Source organism: Drosophila kikkawai, chromosome 2R (genome assembly GCF_030179895.1).
Source record: "Drosophila kikkawai strain 14028-0561.14 chromosome 2R, DkikHiC1v2, whole genome shotgun sequence".
NCBI lineage: Eukaryota > Metazoa > Arthropoda > Insecta > Diptera > Drosophilidae > Drosophila > Drosophila kikkawai.
This window is the reverse complement of record NC_091729.1, coordinates 23,373,389-23,400,907: the sequence shown is the minus strand read 5'-3', so window position 1 is coordinate 23,400,907 and position 27,519 is coordinate 23,373,389. Positions and strand designations below refer to the sequence as shown.

Sequence of the window (27,519 nt, the reverse complement as noted above, 5' to 3'; positions counted from 1 at the left end):
CTTTATATCTGTAGCGTCGGCGGGTAGGCTGGCTGTTATCTCCGGATTCTGGCCGTCACTCAGTTGTTAGCTGCTAATTGAAGCTAATGGCCCCGTTGGCTTGTGTGGCTTGCACACACACACGACCCGTCAAAACGGCGACCCCTGACCCAGAAAGACATTGCCCCCGAGTTGATTTTCCAACACAAATCCATATATGTATATATTTCCAATGTTTCTTTTTGATTTGAAATCAATCGAACGAATGAAAAGCATCACACGAAAATTCTTAAATACTTAAGCGCTACCAACACCGAACCTTTACATAGAGATAAATATTTTATGGAATTTGCAAATAGTTTTCGGCTCCATTTTGTTTTATTTTGTTTCGTTTGTCAGATTACGGGCTAAATAATCCCCCTTTGCTTTTCGTTTTCCCTTTTTTGTTATTTGGTTTGCAATTCATTCCAATATGAATATGAAATTGGCACAATTGTTTTACATTGTTTCTGCATGTGTGTGGCATCATATTTACTGATAATAATCACTGAAAATGTTTCAGATTTTCCAGCCAGCAATTGAATTTCCGCCGCCTCGATTGGAAAATTACAATTCGCAATTAATTTATTTATTTCGTCACGTGCCCCACTTGAGTTTGCATAACGTCCAAGGGAGTGTCTGTGTGTTCAGAGGAGTGTAGATTGCATATTTGTATATAGGATATATGGCAGCGAAAGCATGTCCTTCGATTTATACTATTTGTATCGGAACTTAATTGAAATCAAATCAGAAAGATAAATGAAAAGCAAATACACCCCGGGGCGAGAGCGGTGTGGCAGCCGCTGTCCGAAGGTGTCACTTGCAATTAATGGGCTTCGCCGGAATGTTAAACTTTAATTAGCCGCAGTGTCCGATGGCTGATTGGGCCTCCTGTTCCTCCTCCTCCTTTCGTTGCCTTCTCTCGTTATCTGTTTAAATAGAAAATAAGACAGGAAAAAAAGTAAATACAAGATGGAAATATGCATATTTATGCTAGGTTTCGCATACAAAATCCGGCACAGCATTTATTTTAATTTTTATGTCTTCCCTCCTGGGCTCATAAAAAATTCATAGATCCCGCCCTTCGCTTTGGACTTAAATTATGCCTGCTTGGCGCCTTTAAGACATCCCTCGTCCTTTGGGAAAATGAAACTTTTGTCAACTTGTGCGAAAGATAAATTCACGTTGACATTTTAATTAATTTATCCCCGACGATGTCTCGTTAATAGTTCTGTGTTGGCTCCGAGTTTACAATGTAAACTCCAAATGCCAGCCGTACAGGACCTTAATCAAATAAATACATATGACTAGCAAGGACACAGCGCCCACACGCACAAGGTGGCGGCGGCGGGAATTGGAGATTGTAGCAGAAACACACGACACAAATCAATTTGCATAGGGATAGAAGTTTTCAACTTTCCCAGCATCGAGAGAAAACTTTGCTTTGCAACATACTGTGTAATTAAAGTGGGAAAGGAGGGTATGCTCGGTCTGTACAGCTGCTGAGAGTTATTATTACAAATATTGAGAAAGTAAACTTTAAGCTTTAAACTAGATTTGAAAGGATTAGTTTCCTCATAGAGAATTTAACTGCAGAGACTCTTGGTGTGCTTTGGACTTTGTTCCATTTGAAAGCCTCTTGACTTGTCTTTAAATTAATAATATTTTCTCACAATTAGACACTTTGTACTAGCATCAAAAGTTCTTAAATAAATCTTGAATCTCACCTAACCATACCCTTAGCTATTTTGATATAATTTTCTTAAGATATATATCTTTCCTTCGAACCTATTCCCACACTCAGTTTTCATTTACCTTGATTGTCAGCAACAGGCTGCCTGAGATATCATTCCAGCTGTCAGGCTGTCAGGCGGAATATCTGGGATTCATGGAACCTGAAGGTATACCCCCAAAACCACATTTGTTTTTTAAATTCTAATTTAAGGTATCTGGGAGTCGTATCTGAGGCCATTTTCCGCCTCAGATCCATGCGTGTGTGTATTAAATTTGAAATTCAAATTTATGAAACTGCAGTAGGAGAGGGGCCCGTGTCTGATTTTCATCGGGGAAAGCGAGGAGCAGAAGCACAGCTCATTCAAATTTGTGGCATTTGCTTGATGCTTTAACAATTAGATAGCATACATTTTGGGGCATCACACACACACACACACTCGAAACTGAACTTTTTTTGCCATGCAAAACAAGGCGAGAAGGAGACTTTTATGTGGTGTAGACCATTTTTGAGGGCGACTCCCGCTCGTCGTCGAGTGGGGAAAGTTGCTCAGCTGGAATCAAGTTGTTAGCACAATTAGTGGGGGGCGTGCCAGAGGGACCCCTTAGGAGGGGGCGTGGCCGTTTGCGGCTTTCATTATCGAAACGTGCCTCCGTTTGTCCATGAATGTTGAGCGAAATTAATTGCCGGCGGGGCGGGAAAGTGAGACCCAAGCCCGAACCCCAAAGCCAGTCCCAGCGATTGCACAAAAGTTTTGTTTGAATAATTTCATTAAGATTAATTTTCGGCAACAAAGGATCTGGAAAATTATAATTTATAATTAGCAAGCAGAGCGAATGGGGTTCTGTTTGCTCACGGAGATTTTATTGAAAATTTTAATTATGATTTTGGCGGCGTTCCGTTCGTTCGCGCTGGTTCGTTTGTTTTTGTTTTATTTTTATTTCGTATATTTTACATTTTTTTTTTTTGCAAAAAGTTTTGTGTGTACATGGGCCATAAATGAGGTTTTCCTGCCGCCAAAAAACAAATTAAACTGAAGTCGAACTCAAAGCGAGGTCAGCGAAAGAGAGCGAGTGGAAAACGTTGGACAATAAAGTTTAATGAATTACATTTTACGCGGCTTGGGACGAAGGACGAAGGGCGAGCCGAAGGAGCGGAAGGAGTGCCAATGCCAGCTGCTGGTAATCCTTGGACAAACAGCCAGCGAAGCCTGCCCAGCAAAAAGTCGAAAGGAAATGAAAATATGTCGACGGAAATGAGCATTGACGCCGTCCGATTGCCCAGACAGAGTCAGAGAGTGAGTGTCCTTCTGGTCACTTTTCTCTTAGCCCTGATTTCCCCGACTGGGCGGGTCTTCCTCCGGATCCCTTAGCCATCCTCCATCTGGTGACCAAGTTGCCATTTCATCATTGTCAACGGCCGCAGAACATCGAACAAACAATAAATATTGTAAACAATTTGTTTGGCCAGGCTGGGGAAATAGAAAGCCATGGCAAATATTTGCCCACGCCCGGGGGGCCAGCCCGAAAACGGAAATCGTTTCCTCCAAGGAGCTTCCCCCCACATACATATATGGAGGGAGAGGAGTCAGAGGAACGGAGCGGAGCGGGACCTGGTAAGCCCTTCGGGGCAATAAATTATCATCATCAGCAAATGGCAATGTGGTTCATCCTGCCACTCCGACTCCTCCTTCGCGGCAGCCGTTCACAATATCCAATTGCCATCCGGCCATTGCGATTTCCAATCCCAGTCCCAGTCACCAAGGGTACCCGGGAGGAGGCCCCAAAGGGGACTTGGCCACGTAAGGTAATGCCGCATTAATTAAATCAAGCATCATTAAGCGGGGGCGTGGCTGTGGGCGTGGTGCGGTGCGGTTAGGGGCGCCCTAATGGCAATTGCATTCGGATTCGGATCCGCAATTGCACCGTGGTTGGGAGCACTTAAGCAGCGAAAACTGTCAATAGCAGACCACATCGAACTTGAAAGTTTTGGTACTGATGGAGGGTCCATTAATTTAGTAGGTTACTTAGGCGGCTACACAGGAAAAAATACTGTTAAGATTAATGTCAGCAAATATATATAAAGTTTATGTTCAGAAACAGTTCTGCGTTTCAACTTATGATAAGGCTTTTTTGGAGAACTGAAAAAAGAAATTTAACTTACAATTCTCAAGTACGAATTCGGCGACTCTTGTAACTTATAAGACATTCTATTATCAATTTCTTTCAAAATAATTAATATTGAATTGATATTTTTTTAAACAATTTTATTTAGTCTCTAAATCTCATATATCTTTTTTTCCCTGTGCAGTCATTGAGCCATGTTCTCAGTAACTTTTTCTAGTTCCTTTTTTTCTGCCACGAAATTGAGACCACTGTCCAACTGGTAAATTGAAAATAAAAACCCTCGCAAAACACACAAAATGTTTCCACTTCTGTGGCCGTTGCGTAAAATTTAATTTGCTGAAGCTCGGTTTTATGGCTGGCGCTTCTGTCTAACTGCGGGTATCCCCTGCATGTGTGTGTGTGTGTGTGTGTGGAGTGTGTGCACCCAATTGGCCATGTCGGGAAATCTAAGGTAAAATGATTTTTCAATAAAGCACTCACCATACTTGCCGTGGGCAGAAATTGCATAAGTAGCTGTCAGGCGGAAAGGAATGGGTTCGGGATGGGTGGGCTTTGTGAGACCATGTTTTTTTGGGGAGAACACACGAGCTCCCATACAATTTAGTGCATTGTCTTTTGGCCAAGCGGAATCCGCTGGGCGCCTGGCAAATGGCCAACAGCTGGCTGCCTGGCGGTGCTTGGGTGTTGCTCCTTCATCTGGGAGAAGGTTAAACAAGAGTAAATGCAGTTGGCCAACACCCACATGGTTCGAGCACAAAACACACACTTACTAAGAGGGAAACCACGCAGCTTTTTTAGACACAGAGAGAAATATTTAGAGGGGTTTGGGAATTAATTACATATTTTTTTAAGTATCAGAATATTTGTCTTTTTTTTTAGATATCATGATTGAAATTTGACTTTAAAAGAGATTAAAATTAATAATTAATAAAGAAAATCGATAAATTTAACAGTAAAAATTAATATTAAAATCTTTTTAATAAAAATATTCAGTTTAAGGTTATATATTTTCTTTCTCTGCATCATTGTAGACATTAAGCCTCGGGGGCTTAGACGGTAGGCTTTGGATGCCAGCAATGGAAGCAGTAGAGCATGGCTATTGTGGCAGGAAAAAGGGGCACGGAACAGGAACCAGAGCAGCGGATGGAGGATGTCGGCTGGCGAACGAGGAGCATCCTATTTATTGCCACCGCTTGTAGCAGTCATTACTCACTTGGCTAGCAGGATCTTTAAATTTCATTTGGCAAATGTAATTCGATTTAAGTTCTTTGCTTCCCATTCGCCACTTTTGCCGTTTGCCATTTTGATGGCACTGAATTTTTCATAGTTTTCGCCTTTTTCGGCTTTTGTGCTCTTTGTGCCGCCGCGGCGTGCATTTCAATTGAATAAGAGAGCAAAAAAATAAATAAATAATACAGCTAAAAAAAGAGAGAGCTGCCCTGAAAAAGTTTAATTCCACAAAAAAAAAAAAAAGTGAGGGGGAAAAACAAACGGAAATGCATGTTTTGCATATTGCTTTGAGCCCTCACCAAATATGGAAAAATTTCCCCACTTTTCCTGTTTCTGTGTGTGTGTAGAGGAAAATCAAATTTGCCAGCGTTGAGCTTCTGTTTCCGCCCTCGAAATTTCATTTGTTGGCAACAATCGTCCATGCAAACAACGAAAACTTGACTAAATGCAATAAACTGACCAAGTGCCAGGCCATTTGGCCACTGTTGCGGTTCCAAAACCACCAAAGCAACGCCAATCCGCCAACCAAAACCCTCGCTGGCTAAGCTTTTTGCCAACTCAGCGTTATTTTTATACCTGGTATTTGAAGGGTATAATAAAATAAGGAACAAATAATATTATTCAGAGTTTAAAATAAAAATACAAAAAGTACTCAGTTAGGTTTTCGCCCCCTGACTCACTGGTCCTATTGGAACTCAGGATCTATAAGAGCTAAAGCCCTAGAATTTGGGATACAGCCTCCTATTAACCCTAAGCTTATAAATTTCTTAAAAAATAAGTATACTATTGTTTTCAATCCTCGAAATCTTTATATAAAACTTTTATTTATTCTTTAAAATCCTATGGTACTCTCATAAAGTTCATTAGACATTTCTTTTATAACTAAATTTCGCACAAAAAAGTTAAATCTAGTTTCCCACCCGGTAACTTATAGTCCACTGCAGCTCTCCATCGTTCCTCTTTTTAGTTCTTTCTGGCTCTGCATCCTTTCGCATAGAATAAAATGCAATTTGCTCATTTTTGCATAAACCCCAATTTGAGTTTCACTCTCTCGCTGGCTGGAAACGAATGAGAAACTGTTATTGCATTCGAGTCCGCACTGGATTTCGGACAGGATCTATATGGTTTAAGGGGGGGTAGCTCTCCGCAGCGCTTTGACCGGCGACAGGTGAAAGCAAATCCCCCTGCCAAAAGGATATGCTTGTCATGCATGCAGCAGCAACACCCCAACAAAATTCCCGAAATTCCCCAAAAACGGACTACACATGCATACCACCGGACACCTACCTGGATTTACGTGTACGGACGCTCGGCTCCGGCGGCGGCGGCGGCATCTAGCAGACTCAATTCATTGAATGTTTCACAGTTTTGCAGAACTTGGCTGCAAGTGGCGTTAATTAAATCAAAATCGATGGCCAACCGATGTCCGACAGATTCCGGCTGCGTGTGTGACGTGTCCGGGTCCGGGGAAGCCCCATTGTGGCGCAAATGGGAACCGGGTCTGGCCCCCAGGGGCTGACAGCAAGGCTCCAGCTCCCTATCTCGGCCTGTTAGCACCGCTTGCAGCTCCTCGGCGGTGCAGTCAAACTCGAACTCGTACTCATCGTCCATCAGCGAGTGCTCCGAGTAGCTCTCATCATCGTCGTCGCAGTCAAAGTAACCGCTCTGTGGATGAGCCAGAAAATGGATGGTTGTGTGAGCTCCAGGATTGAACAGCACTTGATTGGCTACAGGTTATTCCCTGTTGGGATGCAAACCGAACAGAAACCAAGGGAAATCCCCTAAAAGTACACGGAAAACCTCACAGAAAGTGGCTTTGCGTTTACTTTGACTTGCTGTTTGCATAAAATTAATTTAATTTAAATCTTTAAGTCTTATACAGGAAATCTTTTAAGTAATTACTTGGTAATGTCTCTGAGAAAATCTTCTACTAAATAAGACAAATATTAAGACGTTTCCTTGGCTTGCTTCCCAATTCTATTTATTTATCTTTTCTTCACACTCACCTGGCAGTCCAGGCATCGGCAATTATCACAGAGGCTGCAACTCAGGCCCAATATGTCGGCTGCCTCCTGGTAGAGCTCGAAGCTGGATTTCGCCTGCTGCTGGTGCTGCTGCTGGCTGGTCAGCAGTGCTGCCGGTGCTGTGCTGGTGCTGTTGTCCTCATTATGCATGCTCCAGTTGCTCAATTTATTCAGCTGGCGCTGCTCGCTGCCACTGCCACTCCCATATCCACTTCCACCTCGATACGCAGCCTCCCGACTGTTGCTCTGATTTTTCAAGTTGCCGCCGTTGTTGTTGGGTGGCTCCGCCTCATTGCTGTCGAGCATGTTAAATGAAAGTTTATTTAGCTTTTGGTTGACTAAACTAAACGCGTATCAAATGGCTGCAAGTGGTGCGTAAGGACGTCGGGCCGAAGGACGATGCAAATTGATATAAAGTGTGTTCAGGAGGCGGTAACCCAGGGCAACCCTGACACGAAAATGGCTAGTCATGTGTATAGTACACGGAAATTAACGCTCTAATTACCCCAGAGACCTATCAAGGCCATAATAGGTGCTAAAAACACGCCATCCATTTGTTTTTGTCACCTAATAAAAGCTAAAAGTTTTTATAGACTCTACATGCCGAGTTCTATGATTTTTCAGAATTAAATGCTTTTCTTCTGGTTTAGATTTAATTTAGGGCCCTAAACCTTTTTATATTTCCATAAAAAATAGAAAGCAGAACATAATAAAAATGGAATAATAATCATGAATAAAAGAAACCCCCAAAGGAATACAAAAACTCAACGAAAAATATAATTTTCAAGACAATTTAAATATTTTGCAAAAGTAATTCAATTTTTTTATCGAAAGTTCCCACAAGCCAAAGCGATAACAATGAGCTTATCGATCGATGAAACCGATAAATCATCCTGCATGCAGCCTTGGGAACTTTTCGCAATCAACGAGCTTGCAAAAAAATGCAGAATTAAAACAAAAAAGACCAATTTAATTTTGCGGCGGCAATCAGGCATTGTGGCAAGCAGCCTTTCCAGCTAGTGGCCACGATAAATTAAGCCACCTTGGTGGCCTTAAATGCGAACTGTGTGACATTCCTGACGTCGCTGGTGGCCAACGAGGACCATTTAAATCGCATCAGCGAAGGCCAGACGGTGTGGCGCCATTAAAAGGGCTAACAACAAGAAATAAAAATGGGAAAAAAGTGAGCAAGAAATGTGCGAAAAACTGCAAGAGTGAGTAACTTTGCACAACAAATTTCCGTAGTTATTCTGCAACACACAAGTTTACGAAGTCATTCTTGTCAGTTGCGCTGGTGTCGCCATCCAGAAAGTTGATGAATGTGCGCCAAAGAATTTCCACGGTGCCGCCGGAAAATGAAAATGCCTAAGAAGGTGCCGAAGGGAAGCAGGAGCACAGGAGTCCTTTTGCATTTTTACCCCTGCTGACGTTTACTAATTAAATGCGCACCGGGTACTAATAAATCAAAGCAAAAATGTCCTCCCCTTTCTGCCCTTTCTCATTTTTTTTTTTCCTCTGATGCAATTAATGAAATTTTCCCAGCCGCCTTTGCTGGCGAAAATTTTCAGTGAACGAACTTTTGACATCATTATTGCAAAAGGGATTGGGGTATAAGGGGATAACTTTGCGTATGAGTGATGTCTGGGGTGCTGTAAGTTGCAACTTTTGCATTAAGTTCTCCTTTCAGGGGCCGCGAAATATGATTATTGCACTTCAATATGTACATTTATGGCCATCATGCATTTTAATCAACTTTCCGCTAAGCCCCCTTTAAGCTCCACTGCCTACCATCGCACTTTATGTTTATGTCGACGAGCGCGTTAATTTTTCAATTTCGCAAATGACTGGAAAGAGCGGAAAATGCGGAAAAGCGACCGGGTTGGGCAGGGTGAACTTTGCTAAGCGCTGATGATGATCAAAACTTATGACTTCATGAACAATGCAGCAAAGTTTCGCAGTTGCAACAAAGTGTCCGCCCGTCAGATAATTGAATGCGCTTAAAAGCCGCAACAAAAATGAACTGAAAATACCATTTTCCCCAGCGCAAGATGACCATAAAGAAGCCATAAAATAAGGAAGACTTTTTTTTGTTGAAAAATGATCCATGACGGTGAGAGGGCAAATCGATAAGGTACTGATAAGTTTCCATGATTTACTCGGAAAATAAGCGGTAACTAACTACGATTGCTGCTGCACTTCAATAATTAATTAAGCAATAATCGAAAGGAATTTGCCAGGTCCTTCGTCAACTTATTGAGAAACCACTTCGGCGGGTGAACTATACATATAGAACACAGGAGCAAGGCGCCATGGTTGTCCCGTCCTGTCGTGTGCCCCAAGATTGCCATCATAAAAAGTTGCCACAGTTTGCAGCGCGCTGCAAGATGCCTTATAACATTTATGGGAATTTATAAGTTTTTGCGGCGGCGAGAAGATTGCTCCGCTGACACAAGCCCATACATACTCCACCAGAATATACACTGGAATTCTAAGGGATTTCAGTGGATTTGATAACTTTAAATAATATCTAAGTAACTTAAAATGTCATTAAAGAGCTCTGTTTTATTTTAAAAAGAAACCTCCCTTACTATTAAAAAGACTCTTAAAAATGCTTTCCAAAAATGTTTTCTCATGTAAAAAACCCTCTTAATATTCTGGAATATTTTTAATTTCAGTAGCTAATTTCTTCGAGTGCCTCAGTCTTACATACCTGATGGCGCCCGCATCTTCCGCTGCTGCTACTGCGTTGCTGCGCCATTTTTCTTCTTCGAGATATTTCAGAAACTTTGTCTTCTTGGCAATAAGCGCTGATTTGACATTGGTGCATTTCTTCTTCGGCATCAGTGGGAGGCCACCGGCGGCGCCTGCTCCTACTCCAGCTCCTGCTGTCGTCACACCCGCTGGGCCATCCAGGGACTCGCCGCCACTTCGGCTCCGATTCCGGCCGTTTTGGGTTACTCCGCCTGCCGCTGACAGGCAGCTATTGTTGTGGCTGCTGGCAGGGGCATTGTTATTGCTGCTGCTGATGCTGTGGTGGCTGGTGATGTGGCTGTGGTCCTGGATTTGGCCCAGGGTTTGGGGATGGGTTTGGGTGACATTGTGGCAGGCGCCGCCAACGCTGCAATTGAACAATTTTTGCAGGGCCGCTGTTGCCGGTGAACACATTGCGGTTGACATTGATGTAGCGACAGGATTTACGTAGTTTGATGCGCTTCCCGCTGCCACATCTACTCCTCCTTCCGCTGCTGTTGTTGTTGCTGTTGCTGTTGTGGCAGTGCCAAAAGTTTTGAATTTATGCTGCAGGACGACTCCCCCACTGGAGCAAGTTGCCTCAATTGGATTTGCCGCTCTGCTCTGGCTGCCATTTATTTCACGCTTTGTTGCCGCATATGTGCCATAGTCCTGCCAAGATTCCAGATAGTTTGGAGTTGAAGTTGCAGTTGAAGTGAGACAGACAGAGGAGAACAATAAAAAGAAAATAACCAAACAAGCTCAGATAGTTGGGCCAGTCTCGAGTGGAACACTCAAAGGACTCACCCCATATGCACCATAGCTGGCATTAAGCACATAAATCGAATTTTGATTGTTGCATTGAAAGACCATGTCGTCCATCGTTTGGGCTGTACACGGAAAAGAAGCGATGGAGATAAGAGATATTATTATAGCAATAAATTAAATAAATTCAATAATGATTAATTCTAACCTAAAATGTTAGATCAGAAACAAATTCATCACGCTTCTCAATTTAAAATGTATATAGTAAAATCTTTAACACACAACTAAAACTTAAATCGATGGATTTCTAGAAAAAGTTCTTTTCGCAGTGTGAGTGGCTTGGGTTACTGGCTTTTCGGGCCGAGTCGGAAAATGTTGCTTAACAAAATTATGCAAATTTAACATCGAAATCAAACAGCAGACGGCGTCTCTGTTTCAACTTTTCGCCTTCGGAAGGGGCAAATCCGAGGCAGAGCACACAAGGGGCGTATACAAAAAAAGGCGAAAATTTAATTTAAATTCTTATTGCTGCCTGCTGATTGTGATTGTTTCGGTTTCTGGTTCTGTTTCTGTTTCGGTATCGGTGCTGGAATGGAATAGAATGAATTGGGGTCTGTTGCTTACCCATTGAACTTTCAATGAATTTGGTTTCGTCACAGCTCTGGCCCAGCTGGCGTCTCTGTCGCTGGGACCAGGATAGGGACGACGCGGCAGGGATCCTGTCCAGCTCCTGTTGCTCCCGCTGCTGCTGCTGCTTTTGGTGGCAATCAAAGCTGCAATTACCACCGCCGCACACGTCCAATTGAAGCGGAAATTTATGCGGCTGCTGGAGCGTGTAAACGTTGACGGAGCGCTTCTCTTGGCCAGCGATTCCGGTTCCGATTCCGATTCCTACTCCGCCGCCTGCAAGGCTCTTCGTACGCTTGGTCCTCCCGCTTCCAGAGCTGAGCCAGCTCGTTAGCCACAGGGATTGGATGTCTTCAATGGCAAAAGAAAAAGGAGAAAGGCACAAACATAAGCAAATTTCGTAGCAGATTTGCTTCGGTTTATTGTTGTTTCGGCTGTGGATCGGGGGAAATGCTGGGAAATGGGTAACTCGGCCTGGCCAAGCATGATAAAATTTCGTTTGAAAAGCAAGTTCATTGAAATGAACAGCTTTCCACCTCCATTTCGCCCATCCACTTTCACTGGCAAACACGCAAAATAATCAAAATAATCCTTTTTTTGTTAGCCCCGACTACGGCTACGGCTCCGGGCTTAGTTACGCAGTCCGGGAGCCTGTCCTGCCTGTCCGCAAGACCCTTCTATTGTTGGATTAGAGAGATTGCTCGGCTCCGGCCGGCAACAATTCCGACAATTACGCATCGCAGACGCAATATAATCGCCGTTGCCAGGACAATTGACACAAGTGGTACTGAGTCATGTGAATCGTGGAGATCCTAAGCCCCGGAAGATGAGTGTGAACAAAGACTGCAAGGGAAATATGATTTCCGTGAGATTTAGAGTCCATTTATTGTTGAATAAACTGACCCGGAAGCTTTGAATAGCTGCACAGGAATTACTATTGTTTATTATCCTATTAAGTTTGTTTTTATTTATTTGTTCTAGCATAAAATGAAATGAATTTAAACATTTTCTTTCAAAAATATATCTTTAGTGATTGATTTTACTACCACAAACAAGACAAAGCTTTGCATTCCATCAATTTGTATTTAAATACTCGAAAGCCAGCAACAATTAACCCACATTTTGGTGTCATCATTCGGGATTTAATCATTATTAATTCGGATCAACATATACATTGAAAATGCATACCAAACAGGGGAAATTGTGCTGGAAATGAAGCATATTTAAAGCCAAATATGGTCCTTACCACAGAAATCAATTTAAAATGTGTCTGAAAGTATGAAGTGGTTTATTTAATATTAAATTGAATATCTTGAGGTTAAAGCTTTAATACAATAAGTCATTTTTAACATAGACCGATTTTTAAAGTTTATCATATATAAAAACTGAGACCCTTGACTTATCAATATACTATTGTTTTTGACGAAAATAAGAAATATAAAAGGAGTATAATCCAAATCAATGACCAATTCCGCTGGCTTTGTTTCCATGTGTGCATGTGAGCAGATGAACTTGAATCGCCGGAGCGTTTAACATTTGTATCCCAGTGTCGCACTCTCGTAAATCCCGGCAGCCACAACTTGGTGACCCCATTCATCAAAGTGTCGGAGCAGCTGGCGAGCAGGAATCTTTTGTCATTTGCTTTCAAATCGCCGGGACTGAGGATATGGGATAAACTAAGCAGAGTGGAGGCGGAGCTCCTCCTGGGTGACTGAGGAAAAACTAATACGTGCTGGAAGTCAACAGAGCAACATGTAAAACATCGGCCAGGGACGATAATGGTGGGTGGCGGTGGAGTGGCGGAAGGGTTCAGTCGAGCATCCCTAATGAGCGGCAATAAAGCAAATGTGGCAGGTGACACTGGCTCACACACACACACACACACACACACAAAGACTCACGTATCAAGCAATTTGCACATTATAATTGTTGACACACCCCCCGCATGCGTGGAGCTTATATATAAATATAGATTTTTGTATATATGTATATCCTTGCGTGCGTGTCATTAGTGGGCCTTTGAATGGAACCTGAAATTTCGCTTTTATTTTGTCCCCCAAACTCCTGCGAGCTAATAATAAAACTTTTATTTATTTTGGGATTTTCGTCAACTGACCGAAAGCAAACAAAATGCTGGCAAACAAAACAGGACCACAGAAATAATAATAAGCCGGCATGGAAACAAGCAGGCGGAGGAGGAGGAGTAGCATCAGGGCTGGGGAGGATGTCCTGCAGGCTGGGTGGCAGCTACATGCCAGTCCAGTGGAGCGTGGCATATTTGTCATAATCAGCGTTTAGGCATAAGCATAAATTTGAATGAGTGCGCACAGAGGCGAAGTCGGGGGTCAAGGCCCATATTGTATAGACATCCTTATCATATATTAGGCAGGGCCACTCTCTACCCACTCCATACCTCCTACTAGAGATGAGCAGGAGAGGATTCACTGTGACAGTAAAACGAAAAATACCTCTGGTTAACTTTAAGTTGGTTTAATTAAAGGCTTTAAGATCTTAATTTATCATTAAAATCACTGCTTACTTCAAGACATCATTTAAATAATATTAAAAAATATATACAGCCTACTTAGAGGCACCTTTCTGATGTAAAAACCACTAGAGATTTCTGCGGCACCTCGTAAATTCCGCTCCATTAACTTTATGGACCTCTGTTAAATTCAGCTTTTAAAATCCTGAATTGGGCATGGACTGGAGCCTCTAATCCTCTCAATGAACAGGGGATGCGTAGTACTCCTTCGGAAGGGTATTACTAGTATGCGAGAACAAAGCAGAGCTCATCTATGCGATGACATGACTGACCCGCACCCCGGGAGCTGGAATTTGCGATTGACAGGAGTCGCGTACCCGACAGAACCCGGCGGGGCTGGGCAAATATTTGACTGGGAAATTCCGGGGACCGCAGGAGGTCGCGGAACTTGAAATTGGGTATTGGAACGAGGCTATCTGGCCATGTCCATATTTTCGGGGAAGGCCATAAATTTGATGCGTGCATAAAAAATGCTTTTCGATTTCCTTCGACACACATAAATTCTTGGCCTCGGTCACGTACGAGCAGGTGTTGGCCACCGCCAGTTCGTCGGGCCTTGTCTTTTGGCCATTTGCCCAAGATCCTGTCGACAGCGAGACCGAGTCCGATTCGTAGGGAATCAATGAGATGGCTAGAGCTTTGTTCACTGCGCTCTACTCTAGCTCGGTTTTATTTTTCAAATATTTATTGCATTTTGTTGATTTTGCAGAGCGACCAAAAAAGCCGAAAAATCTACCCAAAACGTTTTCCGTTTGTCATAAATTTATGTGGGCCACACACACAACACGGCCATAGAAATACATTTCAACTGAAATTTCGGCCGATTGGTATGGCTCCGCTCACTGGTATTTTTCCGGGGTTTGTTTTGCCAGCGATTGCATAATAACATCGTTTGTGGAATGGCCCACAATGGCAATAAATTAACATTTTATATGGAATTCTGTTTTGGCGTGTGTGAGTGTGTATATTTCCACACTATGCAGTTGGCTAAGCCTTTTATAGCGCGATTATCGTGCAGAAACATTTTTGGCATTCCAATAAGCAGTTATTCAAAGCGGATTTGACCGGGCTCCAAGTCAAGAATAGTCGGAATAGGATTCCGGATTCCGAATGATGTGCTTTACGGTCCTTTTCTCGAAGGACTCCTTCTCGGAGATGCCTCAATTTGAGTTGCACACTTTCCGGAAGCATTCAATCCAACAGTCGAACCGAAACGAGCAAATATTTATGAGGTTTTGCATTCAATGCTTCTCCTCTTATTTATTTATTTTAATTATAAACTCGTACAGAGCAAAGAGAGCTGGCTAAATTGAAATTCTGCATGGCAGGATAACAAGGATATGGTATAAAACCGAGCTGAAAAGCAAACAGCAACAGTGGACAAGTGTTTGGCTTGAGGCGTTCTGAGAGCATTTCGTGCATATTTTGTATACTCTTACGGAGGATATTCAGACTTTGGACAGGGATTCAGAAAAGAAGTAGGGTAAAAAATTAAAAAAAAATTTACTTTTAAAATAATTCTTACTAAAGAAAGTATTCTGAAAATAGTAATAACCAAGCTATCCTTTCTAGTCAAGAGGCCACGAGATTTAGTTTACTCTTTTATCTTAAGTATCTGAAATATCAATATTATTAATCCTCTTATGGTTTAAATTCACTTTCTTCCGAAGGATAATTCTTCATTCTTCAAGGGCATTTCCAGTTTCGATCCTTGAAGCTCGACTGCTCTTCTGCCTTCCATCTTCATCATATTCCTTTTTCTTTTGCGGCCAGCTCTGCCCACTTGAGTGGGAGAGAAAGGCGGAGGCGGAGAGTGTGTGTAGAAAAGTTTTGTGGAATGCAAGAAATATGCCAAGTGCGAGCTGTCTCCCTCTTGCTCGCACCCACACAACACACACATGGACACCGCTCTGGGCACTCTAAATCACACACACTTACGTCTTGGGTAAATGTTTGCGCCTGTGTGCACGGCCGCGAGAGCTTGCTTCCGTTATTATCCGTTTGATTAGAGAAAACACAACATTTTGGCCTAATTAGAGTCAGAATGTCAAAACATTGACTTTGCCTATTTGGCCGGACATCAAAGCACACGAGAAGGAGACAGGAAGGCGGAGGAGGCGGAAGCCTGAGGAGCTAAGTTAGCGGCACTTGAAATGTAATGGCAATGGCAGAGCAAAGAATGGAAATGGAAGCGAAAACAGACTCGAGAACAGCGAAAGCAAAAGCAACAAAGCCAAGGACGCGGACGCGGATGCGGATGCGGATGAAAACGAGGACATCCAATTCAAATGGCCCCAAACCCATGAGTTGCCAATGAAGTGCACAAAAAACGACTTCAAGTACTTGGCCATTTTGGTTTTTTCCACTCCTCCCACCCACTGTCTCTTCGTTTCGTTCGCCCTTGGGCAATGTAAACACATTTGATATCCAGCAAAAAAACAAAAAAGAAAGCTCAGAAAAGTGTCGTCCAAGGGTGCCATTTTAAGGGGGTGGTGATTAATATAAAGATTATTTTAGGAGTTAGTGAAATTGCTTAGGATCTAAGTCCACTTGAAAATGTTTCTAGAGGGATTATTACTAAATTAAATAAGTTAACTTAAGTTCCTTTAAAAGCTTCTTTCTTTTGAAGAAGTACTAGTCATTTAAGGTCTAAACATAATTGTATTTCATCAGAAACACTTTAATTGGAAGTTAATCCCCCTTTTCAGCATCCTGTTGACGCCACTGGAACAGGCCAGAAGTCAAAAGGAAAGCAAGATTTACTTCCGAGCATCAACAAAGCGGGTGAACCACTCGAGCTGAAGAGAGCGAGTGAGAGATTGATTTTGCTCTCTTCCTTGATATTATTCCATGCTGGTCGCTGAATCAAACGGGATTTTGGCCTGCTGGCCGATTTGTTAGCTTTTCCCTTTCCCTCCCTTTCCTTTCCTTGTCTGGATATCTTCCTCTTGGCATCTCCCTATCCCGCTAGCAGTGCAATAATTTCTCGTTAGCCGCTCACTAAATGCAAGCAAATTTTGTCATTTGGCCGGGACGTGAGCTGGTTGCCCAAGGAGTTCGGGCCAGGGACTGGCTTCGTCCTCTCACATTAGTGCGGCACACTAAACTTTTCCAACCTGCAAACTCCCAGCAATTTCATTATGCTTACACCATCACTCCAACGCACACAATTATATAAGTGTGCACACACCCAAGACGGTTTCCAGGACACTTGGGAAAAAACCTTAAAGACCTTTTTGGAATACATTTAAATTAGGAAAATATTCAGTTGATGTTTCTACACACTTGAAGGTAAGGTTAAAATATTGTCAGATCAAACTTAAAATCGATCATAACTAAGCTCAAAATTTTAATTAGGAAGGCTTTTTTGTGATGTCTTTTATGGGGTTAACAAATCAGCACACGGACTTTAAAATATATAAATATATTTGTTTAATTGTTGATGTAACCCTTTGTAAAATTTTGAAAAAATTAGTAATGATTTGGCTTTTGATGCTGATCATGTATATATTATAATATACAAGCTGTCTAGCTTCTTTAGTTTAAATTTAAATCTCTATAAATCCACTCTATTTTTTCCCTGTGTAAGATGCAGTAAGTGACAGAAGTTTCATTTCTATTTCAGTTTGAGTTTGAGTTTGAGGTCGCCGATGGTGTAAGGTCCCAGGCACGTAGCTATCTCCTTCGTCCTCGCTCCTCCATACTCCTCCAAGGAAACTCTCGCTCTCTCTATACCACGCTGTCGTCGCTAAGTCCTTTATAATAAATAGTTGAGTCACTTAAGGGGATTAATGCTGAAATTAGTTTATGCCGATGAGATTAGGCATGACATGCCGAATGCCAAATCGCAGACGAGCATTGAATCTACTCGCAGATGTCCGTTCGGAAGCACTCACTGAATAATGGATTTGGCGGGTTAATCCACCGCAAACAAACAAAGTAATTTGAATAGCTCTATTTCCCCACCTTATTAACCAGTTGCCATAGATTTTTGGTTATCTATTTGGGTTTAATCGGGTTTCAGAGTGCAAAGGTATCACATAATGTGAATGTACTATCTGATGTGTATATGTTCAAATATTTCGTTCCGATTGCTATCTATAAATAGTATCTGATGTCATTTACTGTATACATTTCATAAAAATGTGAAACTCCTTATATATGCAAAGCTGATTTTTTGTTTGTTTTGGAAAATATAAGATAGTTTAATATATTTCTTTAATACTCAGAATACATAAGCATGTGACTGCCAACGCTAATTGATAAGTAAACACGCTCTCTTAACTTTTAGATTCTTTCTCTCTTTTGTAGCTCACACACACACAATTCTATACAATTTGCCGGTTCTTGTTCTTCCTGTTATTTACCTCTCTCAGCTAGAATTGCGTATACGTATATAAGCAAAGAGAGCATATTGTTTATTTCAGTGGCGCTTCAGCGTTCGACTGAAAAAGACGCTCTCTCTAAACTTTTTCGAAGCACCCCCACGCTGCGCAGTTCGATTAGAACCTCTCCGCCCCAACTCTCTTCCCCAAAACCCCGTCAAATCCCCCGGATTTCCGAAATGGTATTTGTGGAGTTGTTGTTATGTGTGGCCGTGGTCGGTTTGTTGCTATACAAATGGTCCGTCCATACTTTTGGCTACTTTTCGAAACGGGGCGTGGTCCATGAGGCGCCCATTCCGCTCTTTGGTAATATTCCTTGGTCGGTGATGATGGGCAAGGATTCGTATATAAAGCACAGGTGAGTTATGCACTTTTTGTTGAAAAAACTACGTTGCTTAACCCTTCTTTAAATCTCCCCCAGCATTGATATTCACATGCGCCTTAAGAACCACAAGGTTTATGGAGTTTTCAACCTTCGCGATGCCCTATTCTACCTCTCTGATCCGGAACTTATCCGCCAGGTGGGCATCAAGAGCTTTGATAACTTTTCCAACCACCGCAAGGGTATTACTGATGGACCCGATGACTTAAGCTTGGTAGGCAAGAGCTTGCTCAGTCTGCGGGATCGGCGCTGGAAGCAAATGCGCAACACCCTGACGCCTACGTTCACCAGCTTGAAGATCCGCCAAATGTACGAGCTGATCTATGCCTGCAATGAGGAGGCGGTGGGCTATGTGCGACGTCAGTTGGAGGCGGGTAACTCGGAACTGGAGCTTAAGGACTTTTTTACGCGTTATACGAACGATGTAATAGCAACGGCTGCCTTTGGTATTCAGGTGAACTCCTTCAAGGATCCCAACAACGAGTTCTTCTCCATCGGGCAGCGTATCTCAGAGTTCAGTTTCTGGGGCGGACTTAAAGTGTTTCTCTATATTATAATGCCCAAGTTGATGAAGGTAAGAAGCAATATTACCTGAATATTAAGATGCTTTCCTTAAATACCCTTCTTAATCTACAGGCCCTTAAAGTTCCCGTTATGGACATGAACAATGTGGACTACTTCAAGAAGCTGGTCTATGGCACCATGAAGTATCGAAAGGAGCAAAGTATCGTCCGACCCGATATGATCCACCTGCTGATGGAGGCTCAACGACAGTTCCAAAAGGATCAGGAAGCTGCCAAGGGTGACGCTACTGGATTGAAGGAACAGCATGCCTCGTTCAACGATGAAGATCTGCTGGCCCAGTGCCTGCTATTCTTCGCGGCCGGCTTTGAAACGGTGGCCACCTGCCTGAGCTTCACCTGCCATGAGCTGCTTGCTAATCCCGAGGCTCAGCAGAAGCTGTACGAAGAGATCGTGGCCGTGGAGGAGGAACTGGGCGGCAAGCAACTCGACTATGACACCTTAATGTCCATGAAATACTTGGATTGTGTGGTCTCCGAATCGTTGAGAATGTGGCCGCCGGCATTTGTCCTGGATCGAATGTGCGCCGCAGACTTCGAGCTCAAGGATGAAGAGGGTGAGGTAGTGGTGAAACTAAAAAAGGATGAACTCGTGCATATACCCGTGGCGGCCATACAGCGTGATCCTGACAACTTTCCAGAGCCGGAGGTTTTCCGACCAGAGCGTTTTGACGAGGAGCACAAGGATGAAATCAAGCAGTTTACTTATCTGCCCTTCGGCGTGGGTCCACGCAGCTGCATTGGCAACCGAATGGCCCTCATGGAGGTGAAGTCTCTGCTCTATCAATTGCTTCGGCAGTACAGGCTTAAGCCCACGGATCGCACCTCGAAGGACATGATGAGCAGCATCTCAGGCTTCCGGATGGTGCCACGGGAACTGTTCTGGTGCAAGTTTGAGTTGCGTGAAGAAGCCAAGTGAAGAACTAAAATACTTACTATATTTATAAACATATAACCGATATATACCATAAACCTCAATAAATAAAATAATTACGTATATTATTAAGTTGTTTTTCTGCTAAATCGTCACATAACGCAACTCAAAAAATAATTAATAACAAGCTTGCAGCATAAATAAATAATAATGAAAATTGCTCAAGAAAAAAGAGAAAAAGCGGAGAGACGTGGCCGTTTATTTATTTGTTGTGGACACCCTTGCCTTGACAAAGTTGACAAATTTGTCGCGGCAATGTTTCACTTTTATGCTGCGCTCCTTCGTTTGCTTTTTTGCCCGGGGTTTTCCCAGGATTTTTCCGGTTTTACAGTCGAATGTCACGGGCAGGGATTCCAAGTTAGGAGCAGGCGACATGCCACGTCATAAGGCTGTCAGGACATGATGGCCGCCGCATCCTAGGTGGTTGTATGTTGTACGTTCTGCTGCGGTTACACCGCATAAAACAACAAGGACAAACAGTGATGCCAGGGCCACGCCCCAGCCTCTTGTTTATGATGGGCCAACATAAGCCAAAACATACGCCCACTCACACACGCTGGGGAATCCACCCACTCTGTACACACACACACGCACACCCAAAGGACATTAAGGATTATTTATTGGGAGTTATTTTTCAGGCGGCATTAAAATTTTTTCGGTACAATATGAATTATATTACACTCGTGTCATAAACTCTGTGCCGCAGAGAGGAGGGAAAACGAGTGCGGGAGTGGGACAGGTGGAAAACTGTCGTCCTTCCCCACCCACCCCGCCGATTGACAGCCCGAAGTGAGCGACGGTGTGAAGGCAGATAATTAACATCAATCTGTGTCTCAATGGTTGCAACGAATCGAATCGAAACTGATGGACAAACAGGACAAACTGGGCTGAAAAAAGCTGTAAAATGAATGAAAATATGGCCAGGGGAATGGTTGAATCTGTGGAGTATCTTCTGTTTTGATTGTTCAATTCTGCTTTATGTTTTCTTTCTCTAGAAAAGTTTCCAGGGAGCTTGGAACAAAGGTAAAAAAGAGATAATAAAGGATTCATGTTTGTGGGACAACAATTTTAACAAGGAAATGCTTGAAGCAAGGAATGGATTCCTATAGATTCCTATCCAATAGCATGTGGATAGAACATCTATAATTTTTTATATGTGGCTTAGAAGTCTTTTAAGTTCCAGCTAATTTCCTAGAGGTTTTTTATTAAGTATATTCCCACCTCCCATCCTTGACATACAGAAAGTACTTAAAATCAAATGCAGCCAACTTTTAGGACCAAATTCCCCTTTTAATATCTTGCCACAAAGATACAACAAATTTGATGATACTTTTAGGCGCCCAGCTTAGCTCTATCTCTGGTTGGGCCCACAATTTGCATAGTTTTAATTCCTAACTCGGCTGTTAACTTACAAAACATGCCAAATCACATGCCACATAAACCAGAATTGTTTGAAGAACTTGGGCCCTAACTTTCTGCATCATTTGATGGCCACTCTGGCTGACAGGGCGGTCAAGTTCGGAGCACGCCTATGGCCATTAAGCTGGCACCCGAAGTAATAAAAAAATAGCAAAGGCAATTACCAGATATGGCCACCACGCAGCACATTATTCACACAAAGTAACGCACGTAATTAGTTGCATATAACTTGGGGGGGGGGGCCTCGAGCTGCTCCGTAAAACTTTCAACGCGGCTTCAAATTAGTTGAATGTTGAATGCTTTTTTATTGGCAGCCATAGCTGCAGCAATGGCTGGCCCATGCAAACGAGTGAGTCACATGTGGAGGAGCAAAACAGCCCGAAGGCGGCAGGGCCACATGGTTGGGTGTGTGCAAGTCTGCCACAATATTTGCTTAAAAATGAGGCAATGGCAAAGGCACTGCCAAAGTGGAATTAAAGCGAAAAGTTTGCGAGATGCTGGCGGGGATAACTAAGCAAACGCTTTGCGGTTCCCGCCCGTCCCTGTTCGCTCTCTCTCTCTGTTTTATGGCCGAAGTTTTCGAGTTTGCCGCCGGCTTCTTCAAGTTTTTGGGGTTTTGCAGCTTGGCTGGCTGGGCTTTCCTGTCTTCTGTCTTGTCAACGCTGCGTATGCGTAATGCCTGGCATGCCAACGCTACGTATGCGTAATCTAGCAAACGTCATAAAGCGGAGAAACACCAGCACACCATTTCTATTCCTATTTCTATTTCTATTTTTGTGTCTTCTCAACTCTTGTTTTGTTTCGTTCATAGCAGCAGCCTTATCAATCAATTCACCCACACAAATACACCCTTGCGTGTTTGTTTGTGTGGTGTGGATATCCTTTACATATATGTATATAGAGTATAGTATCTGGAGCTTAGGGCAGAGGTCATAAAGAAACTTTGGCGCCGCGACCGCCAGACGCCACCAGAAGCATTAAATTTTCTCTCTCGGCAGACGCAAAGAGCTACGAAAAAAAAAAAAAACAGAAAGAAAATAACAACGAAAAAGCGAATAAAATAAAAATGTAGGATGTGCGGGATGTTTGGGGATTTTTTGGGGTCTTGGGTCTTAAGGGGGAAAAGTAGGCGAATAGGAGAATAACAGCGATGACGACGATACAATGATAATGCGAAGAACAATAAGACGAAAGGAGCAGGCAAGCAGACATCAGCCAACCGCCGAGAGAATGCTGAGCATTAACAATTTGGCACAATGGCAAACTGTCGCACACGAGTTTTCCTTCATGTCTTTCCCCTTCTGTGTTTTCCCGCCTGCGAGATGCGTTTTGCGATAAGCACGAAGCGATAACATTTGGAGCCTGACTGTGTGTGTGTTTGGGGGGTGACAAGTGTTTTCCCTGGTGGGATGTGCTGTGTTTCTAGTGAAAATGTGGAAATTCCAAGCCTCGGCGTTCAATCATCAGTCCTACATGAGGCCGTGTGACAAATGAATAACTGTGAACTTGGCTTAGGTTACAATTTTCCAAATAATGATTTATTTGAATTCTTCAGAGATTAGGTGAAGTCTAAAAATATCTTTTTTAATCTTGATTTAAGATTGTTAGGTAATTTTGGAATACTTAAAACCTTTTTTTAACCATACAATTTACAAAAACTAAGCTTTCTTTTTAATCATGAAGTAGAAACCATTTTTTAAATGTTTATACAAATATTAACTCAGTTTACAATTAAAAACATTGCGGCTTGGTAGATAACCTACCTCTTTTCAATTTTATATATGAATACGAATGTCTTTTTAGTTATTTCAAAAAATAAACTATTTATATAGAGAGGCCAAAATGAAAGCTTCCCTTAAACCATAAACAAATGGGGCTGGTGCATTTCAATTAGTTTTTAAAGGACTCTATGCTTCAGATTTAGATAAATCATATTAATTTGTGTGTGTTTTTGCCCTCCCATGAGGATGTTCAAGTTGCAAGATGCTTTTTGAGGGACATTCAAGCCGCCCATTTGGGCGCAGACAATAGACAAGGACAATAACGATGCTAAAAATGCTCATATTCTGAAACTATGTAATTGAATCGGCCAACATTGTTTGCCTTGGTCCTTGTAGTCAAATATCTTTGTCCCATCTGACTCTGTTCTCTTTTGCTTATCGTTGCCTGTATATAAATAAGAACAACCAGTTTTTCCTACAGCTTTTCCCCTCCCCCTCCGCCACCGCCGCCGCCGCTTGTCTTGAAAAAGCGTTGTTAACGTCTCTTGAATTCGGTGTAAGCAAGTTTGCCCCATAAGGAAAACAAGAAGGAAAAGCATAATTTGGAGAGTGCTTCAAGGGAAAGTTTCTTGTGTCGTTGGCAAGTTTTTGAAGACCTCCTCTCCAGAAGCCACACACACACATACACACGTACCCGCTGAAATGGGTTGGTGGGGGGAAAATAAACATAATTTTATTTTCGGTTTTTATTTAATGCTCCTCCGCATTACAGCAATTGCTGCAACATTTTCCTCCATGAGCTTGGGAAATTATGCGATGGCAAATCGAGTTCCAGTCCGTGATCGTCCTTGGTGGGTCTTTTGGTTGCTCGTGCAGCATTTCTGCAGCCGGATATCATTGTCTAATGCACACTGGGCCTGGCCAAGCGTGAATTTGCATTGCTGGCGTTGTCATAAATCGCTTTGGTCCATGCAGCAGCAGCAGCAGCAGCTGCTGGCACACACATTTGTGTGACATTTTTCGGTTTTGGTACCCATCCTGCGAAAGGGATGTGGCGGCGGCATGCGGCATGTGGCATGTGGCAGTTGGCAGGAAGCCGTAGGTAAAAACTTTTAATATTTCTTTGCCGCCAGCTGTTGCCATTCCGCCTGCCGCCTGCCTGCCAGTTGCATCCGGATGCCGGGATTCCCGGGCTCCGCATCCGCCCGCAGATGCAACACACCGAACAACACAAACAAATAAGGGGAAGCCCCGAGTAGGCCACCAGCCAGGAATCAAAAAGGAATCGCCTGCTCTTATTTATGCCCACGCTGTGAAATTTAATTAGACCCCGCACGACAATTGTAAATATCTAGTGCAGGGCAACGGCTTGGAATGCGGGAGAGCCGAGAGCTCGGAGCTCGGAAAGGAATGCCAAGTCCTTTTCCGGGGGAGGAACTGCTGACTTCGGTGCTACATCCGCCGTTGAGTTGAAACAATGCCAACTGGCCGAAAAAGGACGCGCCGTCCTTGACTTCCTTCTCGCCTTTGCCACTTATTTTGCAGGCAGAAAAATATATATGGCTCTGCCTTCAAAATAAACTCCAATCTATGGGCTAAGAATATGATACTTTTCGGGCCTACACCGAGCTAATAATGTATTATTTTTTGAAATTTAAATAGTTAAAATTAAGAATTAATTAATAATCTATTTTAATCAATAAATTATAAATTCTGGTTTATTCTTTCGTATTTTTTGTTTATCAATTTCCTTGTAAACCCTTTTTCCTTTCAGAAGATATTATTTTTATTTTCGGTGCACCGCCTTTGTTCCCTTTCCGCTGGCTTTAATGAGCATCACCAGCAGGTGAAGGAATGCCGTAAGCGGACGCAGGAGTGGAGGCCGACGCCTTGGGGGATATGACAGGTGATGGTGGGGGGTTTTGGGGGAGGGATGGCAGGGGCTTAACTTACTTTTTAGCAAATCCGCCAGTGTCGTGAAGTCGTTTATTTCAACTGCGTTTCAAACGTAAATGAAGTTGGCTTTTCGGACCGCCCGCTGGCGGTGTCTGTTACTCGCTCTTCAACTTTGGCTTAATTCTTAGGTCCTGATTCGTCGCCTTGCTCACCTGTCGCTACTGGTGTTGTTGCTGGTGTTGTTGCTGTTGCTGCAGCCGAAGGATACGCATTAAAATTAAAAAAGGGAAACGAAAGACAGAGGAATCTGGCCAAGGCAAGGCGGGAGAATTTGCTTTGGAATTCTTTTGTTGTTTTTCCGTTTTTTTTTTTGGGAGAATTCACAGTGGAAGGGGTAATGGTCTAAAGATAGGACATTCAAGATAACATAATGCGGATTTTCGAGTAAATTCGTGGGACATTTCTGTCGGTTTGCCCCCGAGGGACAGTCAAATCTCAATTTCGTTAGCTAATTCGCCCTCAAGTTCGCCGCACATTTCCACCTTTTACCTCGCTGCTTGCAGGTGTGATAATAAGTACCTAAAAGCCATTTTACATTCAGCTGACAACAGCTGAGTGTGAGTGCTTTTAGCGCTTTAATTTCTCGGCCTAGAAAGTGCAGGCGGGACTGAAAATGCAAATGGGAGATAATGTGGCTAACTGACATGGCCGTATCAAATCTAATATCCGCTGGGCCGTTGCCCGCTGCCATGATAGCACACTGCCAGATAACAGTAAATAAGGAGTCGTCCTTGGCAGCACGGGGAGCACTTAATAGTTGCCTGGCGTATCCATTAAGTAAACATGACTCGCTAAGCCCGACGGCCGGATGGGTGGTAAATGGCTCTGCTCCCGGAGCCTCGGCCACCGCACTGTCAATGTACATTAGGATTGTTTTCCTTCCCAGCTTGAGATACTCCTTCCAAAAAAAAAAGAAAGGAGAAAACAGAAAATATAAGAAATGAGGGAGTTCTCTGAGCCAAAAAGGAAAAGAAAGGGGGAAAACAAGAGCAACGACTCTCTGTGTTGTTGCGTATAAACGCTGAATATTTAATAAATGCAAACGGGGATACAATACATGCACACACTGAGAAAGATAGTCTTGATTTTAGTTTTGATTTATATATTAAACATATCATTTTATAATAGATAACAAATTTAGAAAGGAAATCTTGGCTTGTAAATGAATTTAAGGTGATTATTATAAACTAAATATGAGTTTTGGCATATTTTTAGAAATAAATACAAAGTGATTTTAATATTTTTGATATATTAAATACTTTCTCCGGTATTAATGGTAATATTCATTTTCTATTTAAATGGTCTTAAAAGAAGCTGTTAAATTTAAACTAATTAAATTCATTAAAAACAACCAAAAACCCTGTCAGATTATAACCAAAAAAAAAAACCCTGTCAGATTATAAACAAAATAAAATATATTTTAAAATACTCAGAAAGACACATCTTTTCCAGACAATTGCTAGAGATTATTGTGGCATATACATATATATCTTGTTCACCGTGCACCAGAGAGTGTGTTTTACACACACTAACACCCCACACCCGATCTCCTTAAAAAAAAAATACAGAAACAGTGAAATGCTTTGTTGGAAATCAACTTAAGCATCGCCACACCAGAGAATTGCCTTTGCTCATTCGCTGATGATAACGCGAACTGAGAGACCTGCAGCTTTGAGGGCCCAAAATGCTTTTGATATTTTATTCATGCCGCCGCTCCCAGGGCTGTCAATTGGTATTAGGACATTATAATTTATTGATGAACGACACAGAGAGCGGCAGCAGCAAGACAACAGGAGCAACAACAACAACAGTAGCCGCCGGCCTTTGTAAGCGGTTTATAATTCGCACTCGTGCAGTGAAAGCCAGAACGTCAAGCGCACAATTAACGGGCGTCTCTCGAGTTAGCCACAAGCAGCTGAAGCAACTTACACACACACACACACGCACACTCTGACTCCTGCACGCACGAACTTTTGAGCCGCTCACACGACGTATACGCAATATTCGCATCAATCATCCGCCAGCGCGTCCACTCGCCTCGACGCACCAATTTCAACTGGCACAACTAGCGATTCTGGATGCTGTCTAAGCCTCGGTTTCGGATTCGGTTGCTCGGTTTCGGAATAGGTTTCGGAGTGGCATGCAACTCGTGGCACTGGGCCACTGGCACACGCCACCAGGACGCAGGCGCCGAGAGAGAATCGCATCCTGATGGCACGGCTTGGAAAAAGGCCCAGAATTAATATGCATAAGCGGTGCCGATGACGGACCAGCCGTTCATTGATGGATTGTCGTAATGAAATGCAAATTACTTGTCAATAATTGCCGGACAACTAGCTTGCAA

The 27,519-nt window shown here is 42.8% G+C and overlaps 2 protein-coding genes across 4 annotated transcripts; one reads left to right on the top strand and one right to left on the bottom strand.

Moving 5' to 3' along the window:
- Nucleotides 1-194: 194 nt before the first annotated feature.
- LOC108076450 (autotransporter adhesin BpaC) lies at nucleotides 195-27,215 on the bottom strand. Of its 3 annotated transcripts, none has more exons than XM_017169325.3 (8): nucleotides 27,105-27,215; nucleotides 25,173-25,366; nucleotides 11,250-11,603; nucleotides 10,668-10,750; nucleotides 9,841-10,532; nucleotides 7,113-7,425; nucleotides 6,394-6,771; nucleotides 195-947 (listed from the first exon to the last, which is right to left on the bottom strand). In XM_017169325.3, exons 3-7 carry the CDS (start codon nucleotides 11,251-11,253, stop codon nucleotides 6,400-6,402), a joined length of 1,464 nt encoding a protein of 487 aa, XP_017024814.1. In that variant the 5' UTR covers nucleotides 11,254-11,603; nucleotides 25,173-25,366; nucleotides 27,105-27,215; the 3' UTR covers nucleotides 195-947; nucleotides 6,394-6,399. The 3 variants fall into 3 exon arrangements, with proteins under 3 accessions (XP_017024814.1, XP_017024816.1, XP_041632895.1); XM_041776961.2 differs by lacking the exon at nucleotides 195-947 and adding an exon at nucleotides 5,994-6,164; XM_017169327.3 differs by lacking the exons at nucleotides 25,173-25,366; nucleotides 27,105-27,215 and having other exon boundaries at nucleotides 11,250-11,725.
- Nucleotides 18,236-20,147, top strand: Cyp9c1 (Cytochrome P450 9c1). The gene is made up of 3 exons (XM_017169324.2): nucleotides 18,236-18,540; nucleotides 18,604-19,138; nucleotides 19,201-20,147. Exons 1-3 carry the CDS (start codon nucleotides 18,362-18,364, stop codon nucleotides 20,062-20,064), a joined length of 1,578 nt encoding a protein of 525 aa, XP_017024813.1. The 5' UTR covers nucleotides 18,236-18,361; the 3' UTR covers nucleotides 20,065-20,147.
- Nucleotides 27,216-27,519: the final 304 nt, after the last annotated feature.

Excerpts from the sequence above, each read along its gene's own strand:
- Cyp9c1 (XM_017169324.2), top strand. The coding sequence starts at position 18,362 with ATGGTATTTGTGGAGTTGTTGTTATGTGTGGCCGTGGTCGGTTTGTTG. Across the intron at positions 18,541-18,603 it reads GATTCGTATATAAAGCACAG|CATTGATATTCACATGCGCC; the intron begins GTGAGTTATGCA and ends AATCTCCCCCAG. Across the intron at positions 19,139-19,200 it reads TAATGCCCAAGTTGATGAAG|GCCCTTAAAGTTCCCGTTAT; the intron begins GTAAGAAGCAAT and ends CTTAATCTACAG.
- LOC108076450 (XM_017169325.3), bottom strand. Across the intron at positions 7,426-9,840 it reads GAAGATGCGGGCGCCATCAG|CAATGAGGCGGAGCCACCCA; the intron begins GTATGTAAGACT and ends CATGCTCGACAG. Across the intron at positions 6,772-7,112 it reads GCCGATGCCTGGACTGCCAG|AGCGGTTACTTTGACTGCGA; the intron begins GTGAGTGTGAAG and ends GCTCATCCACAG.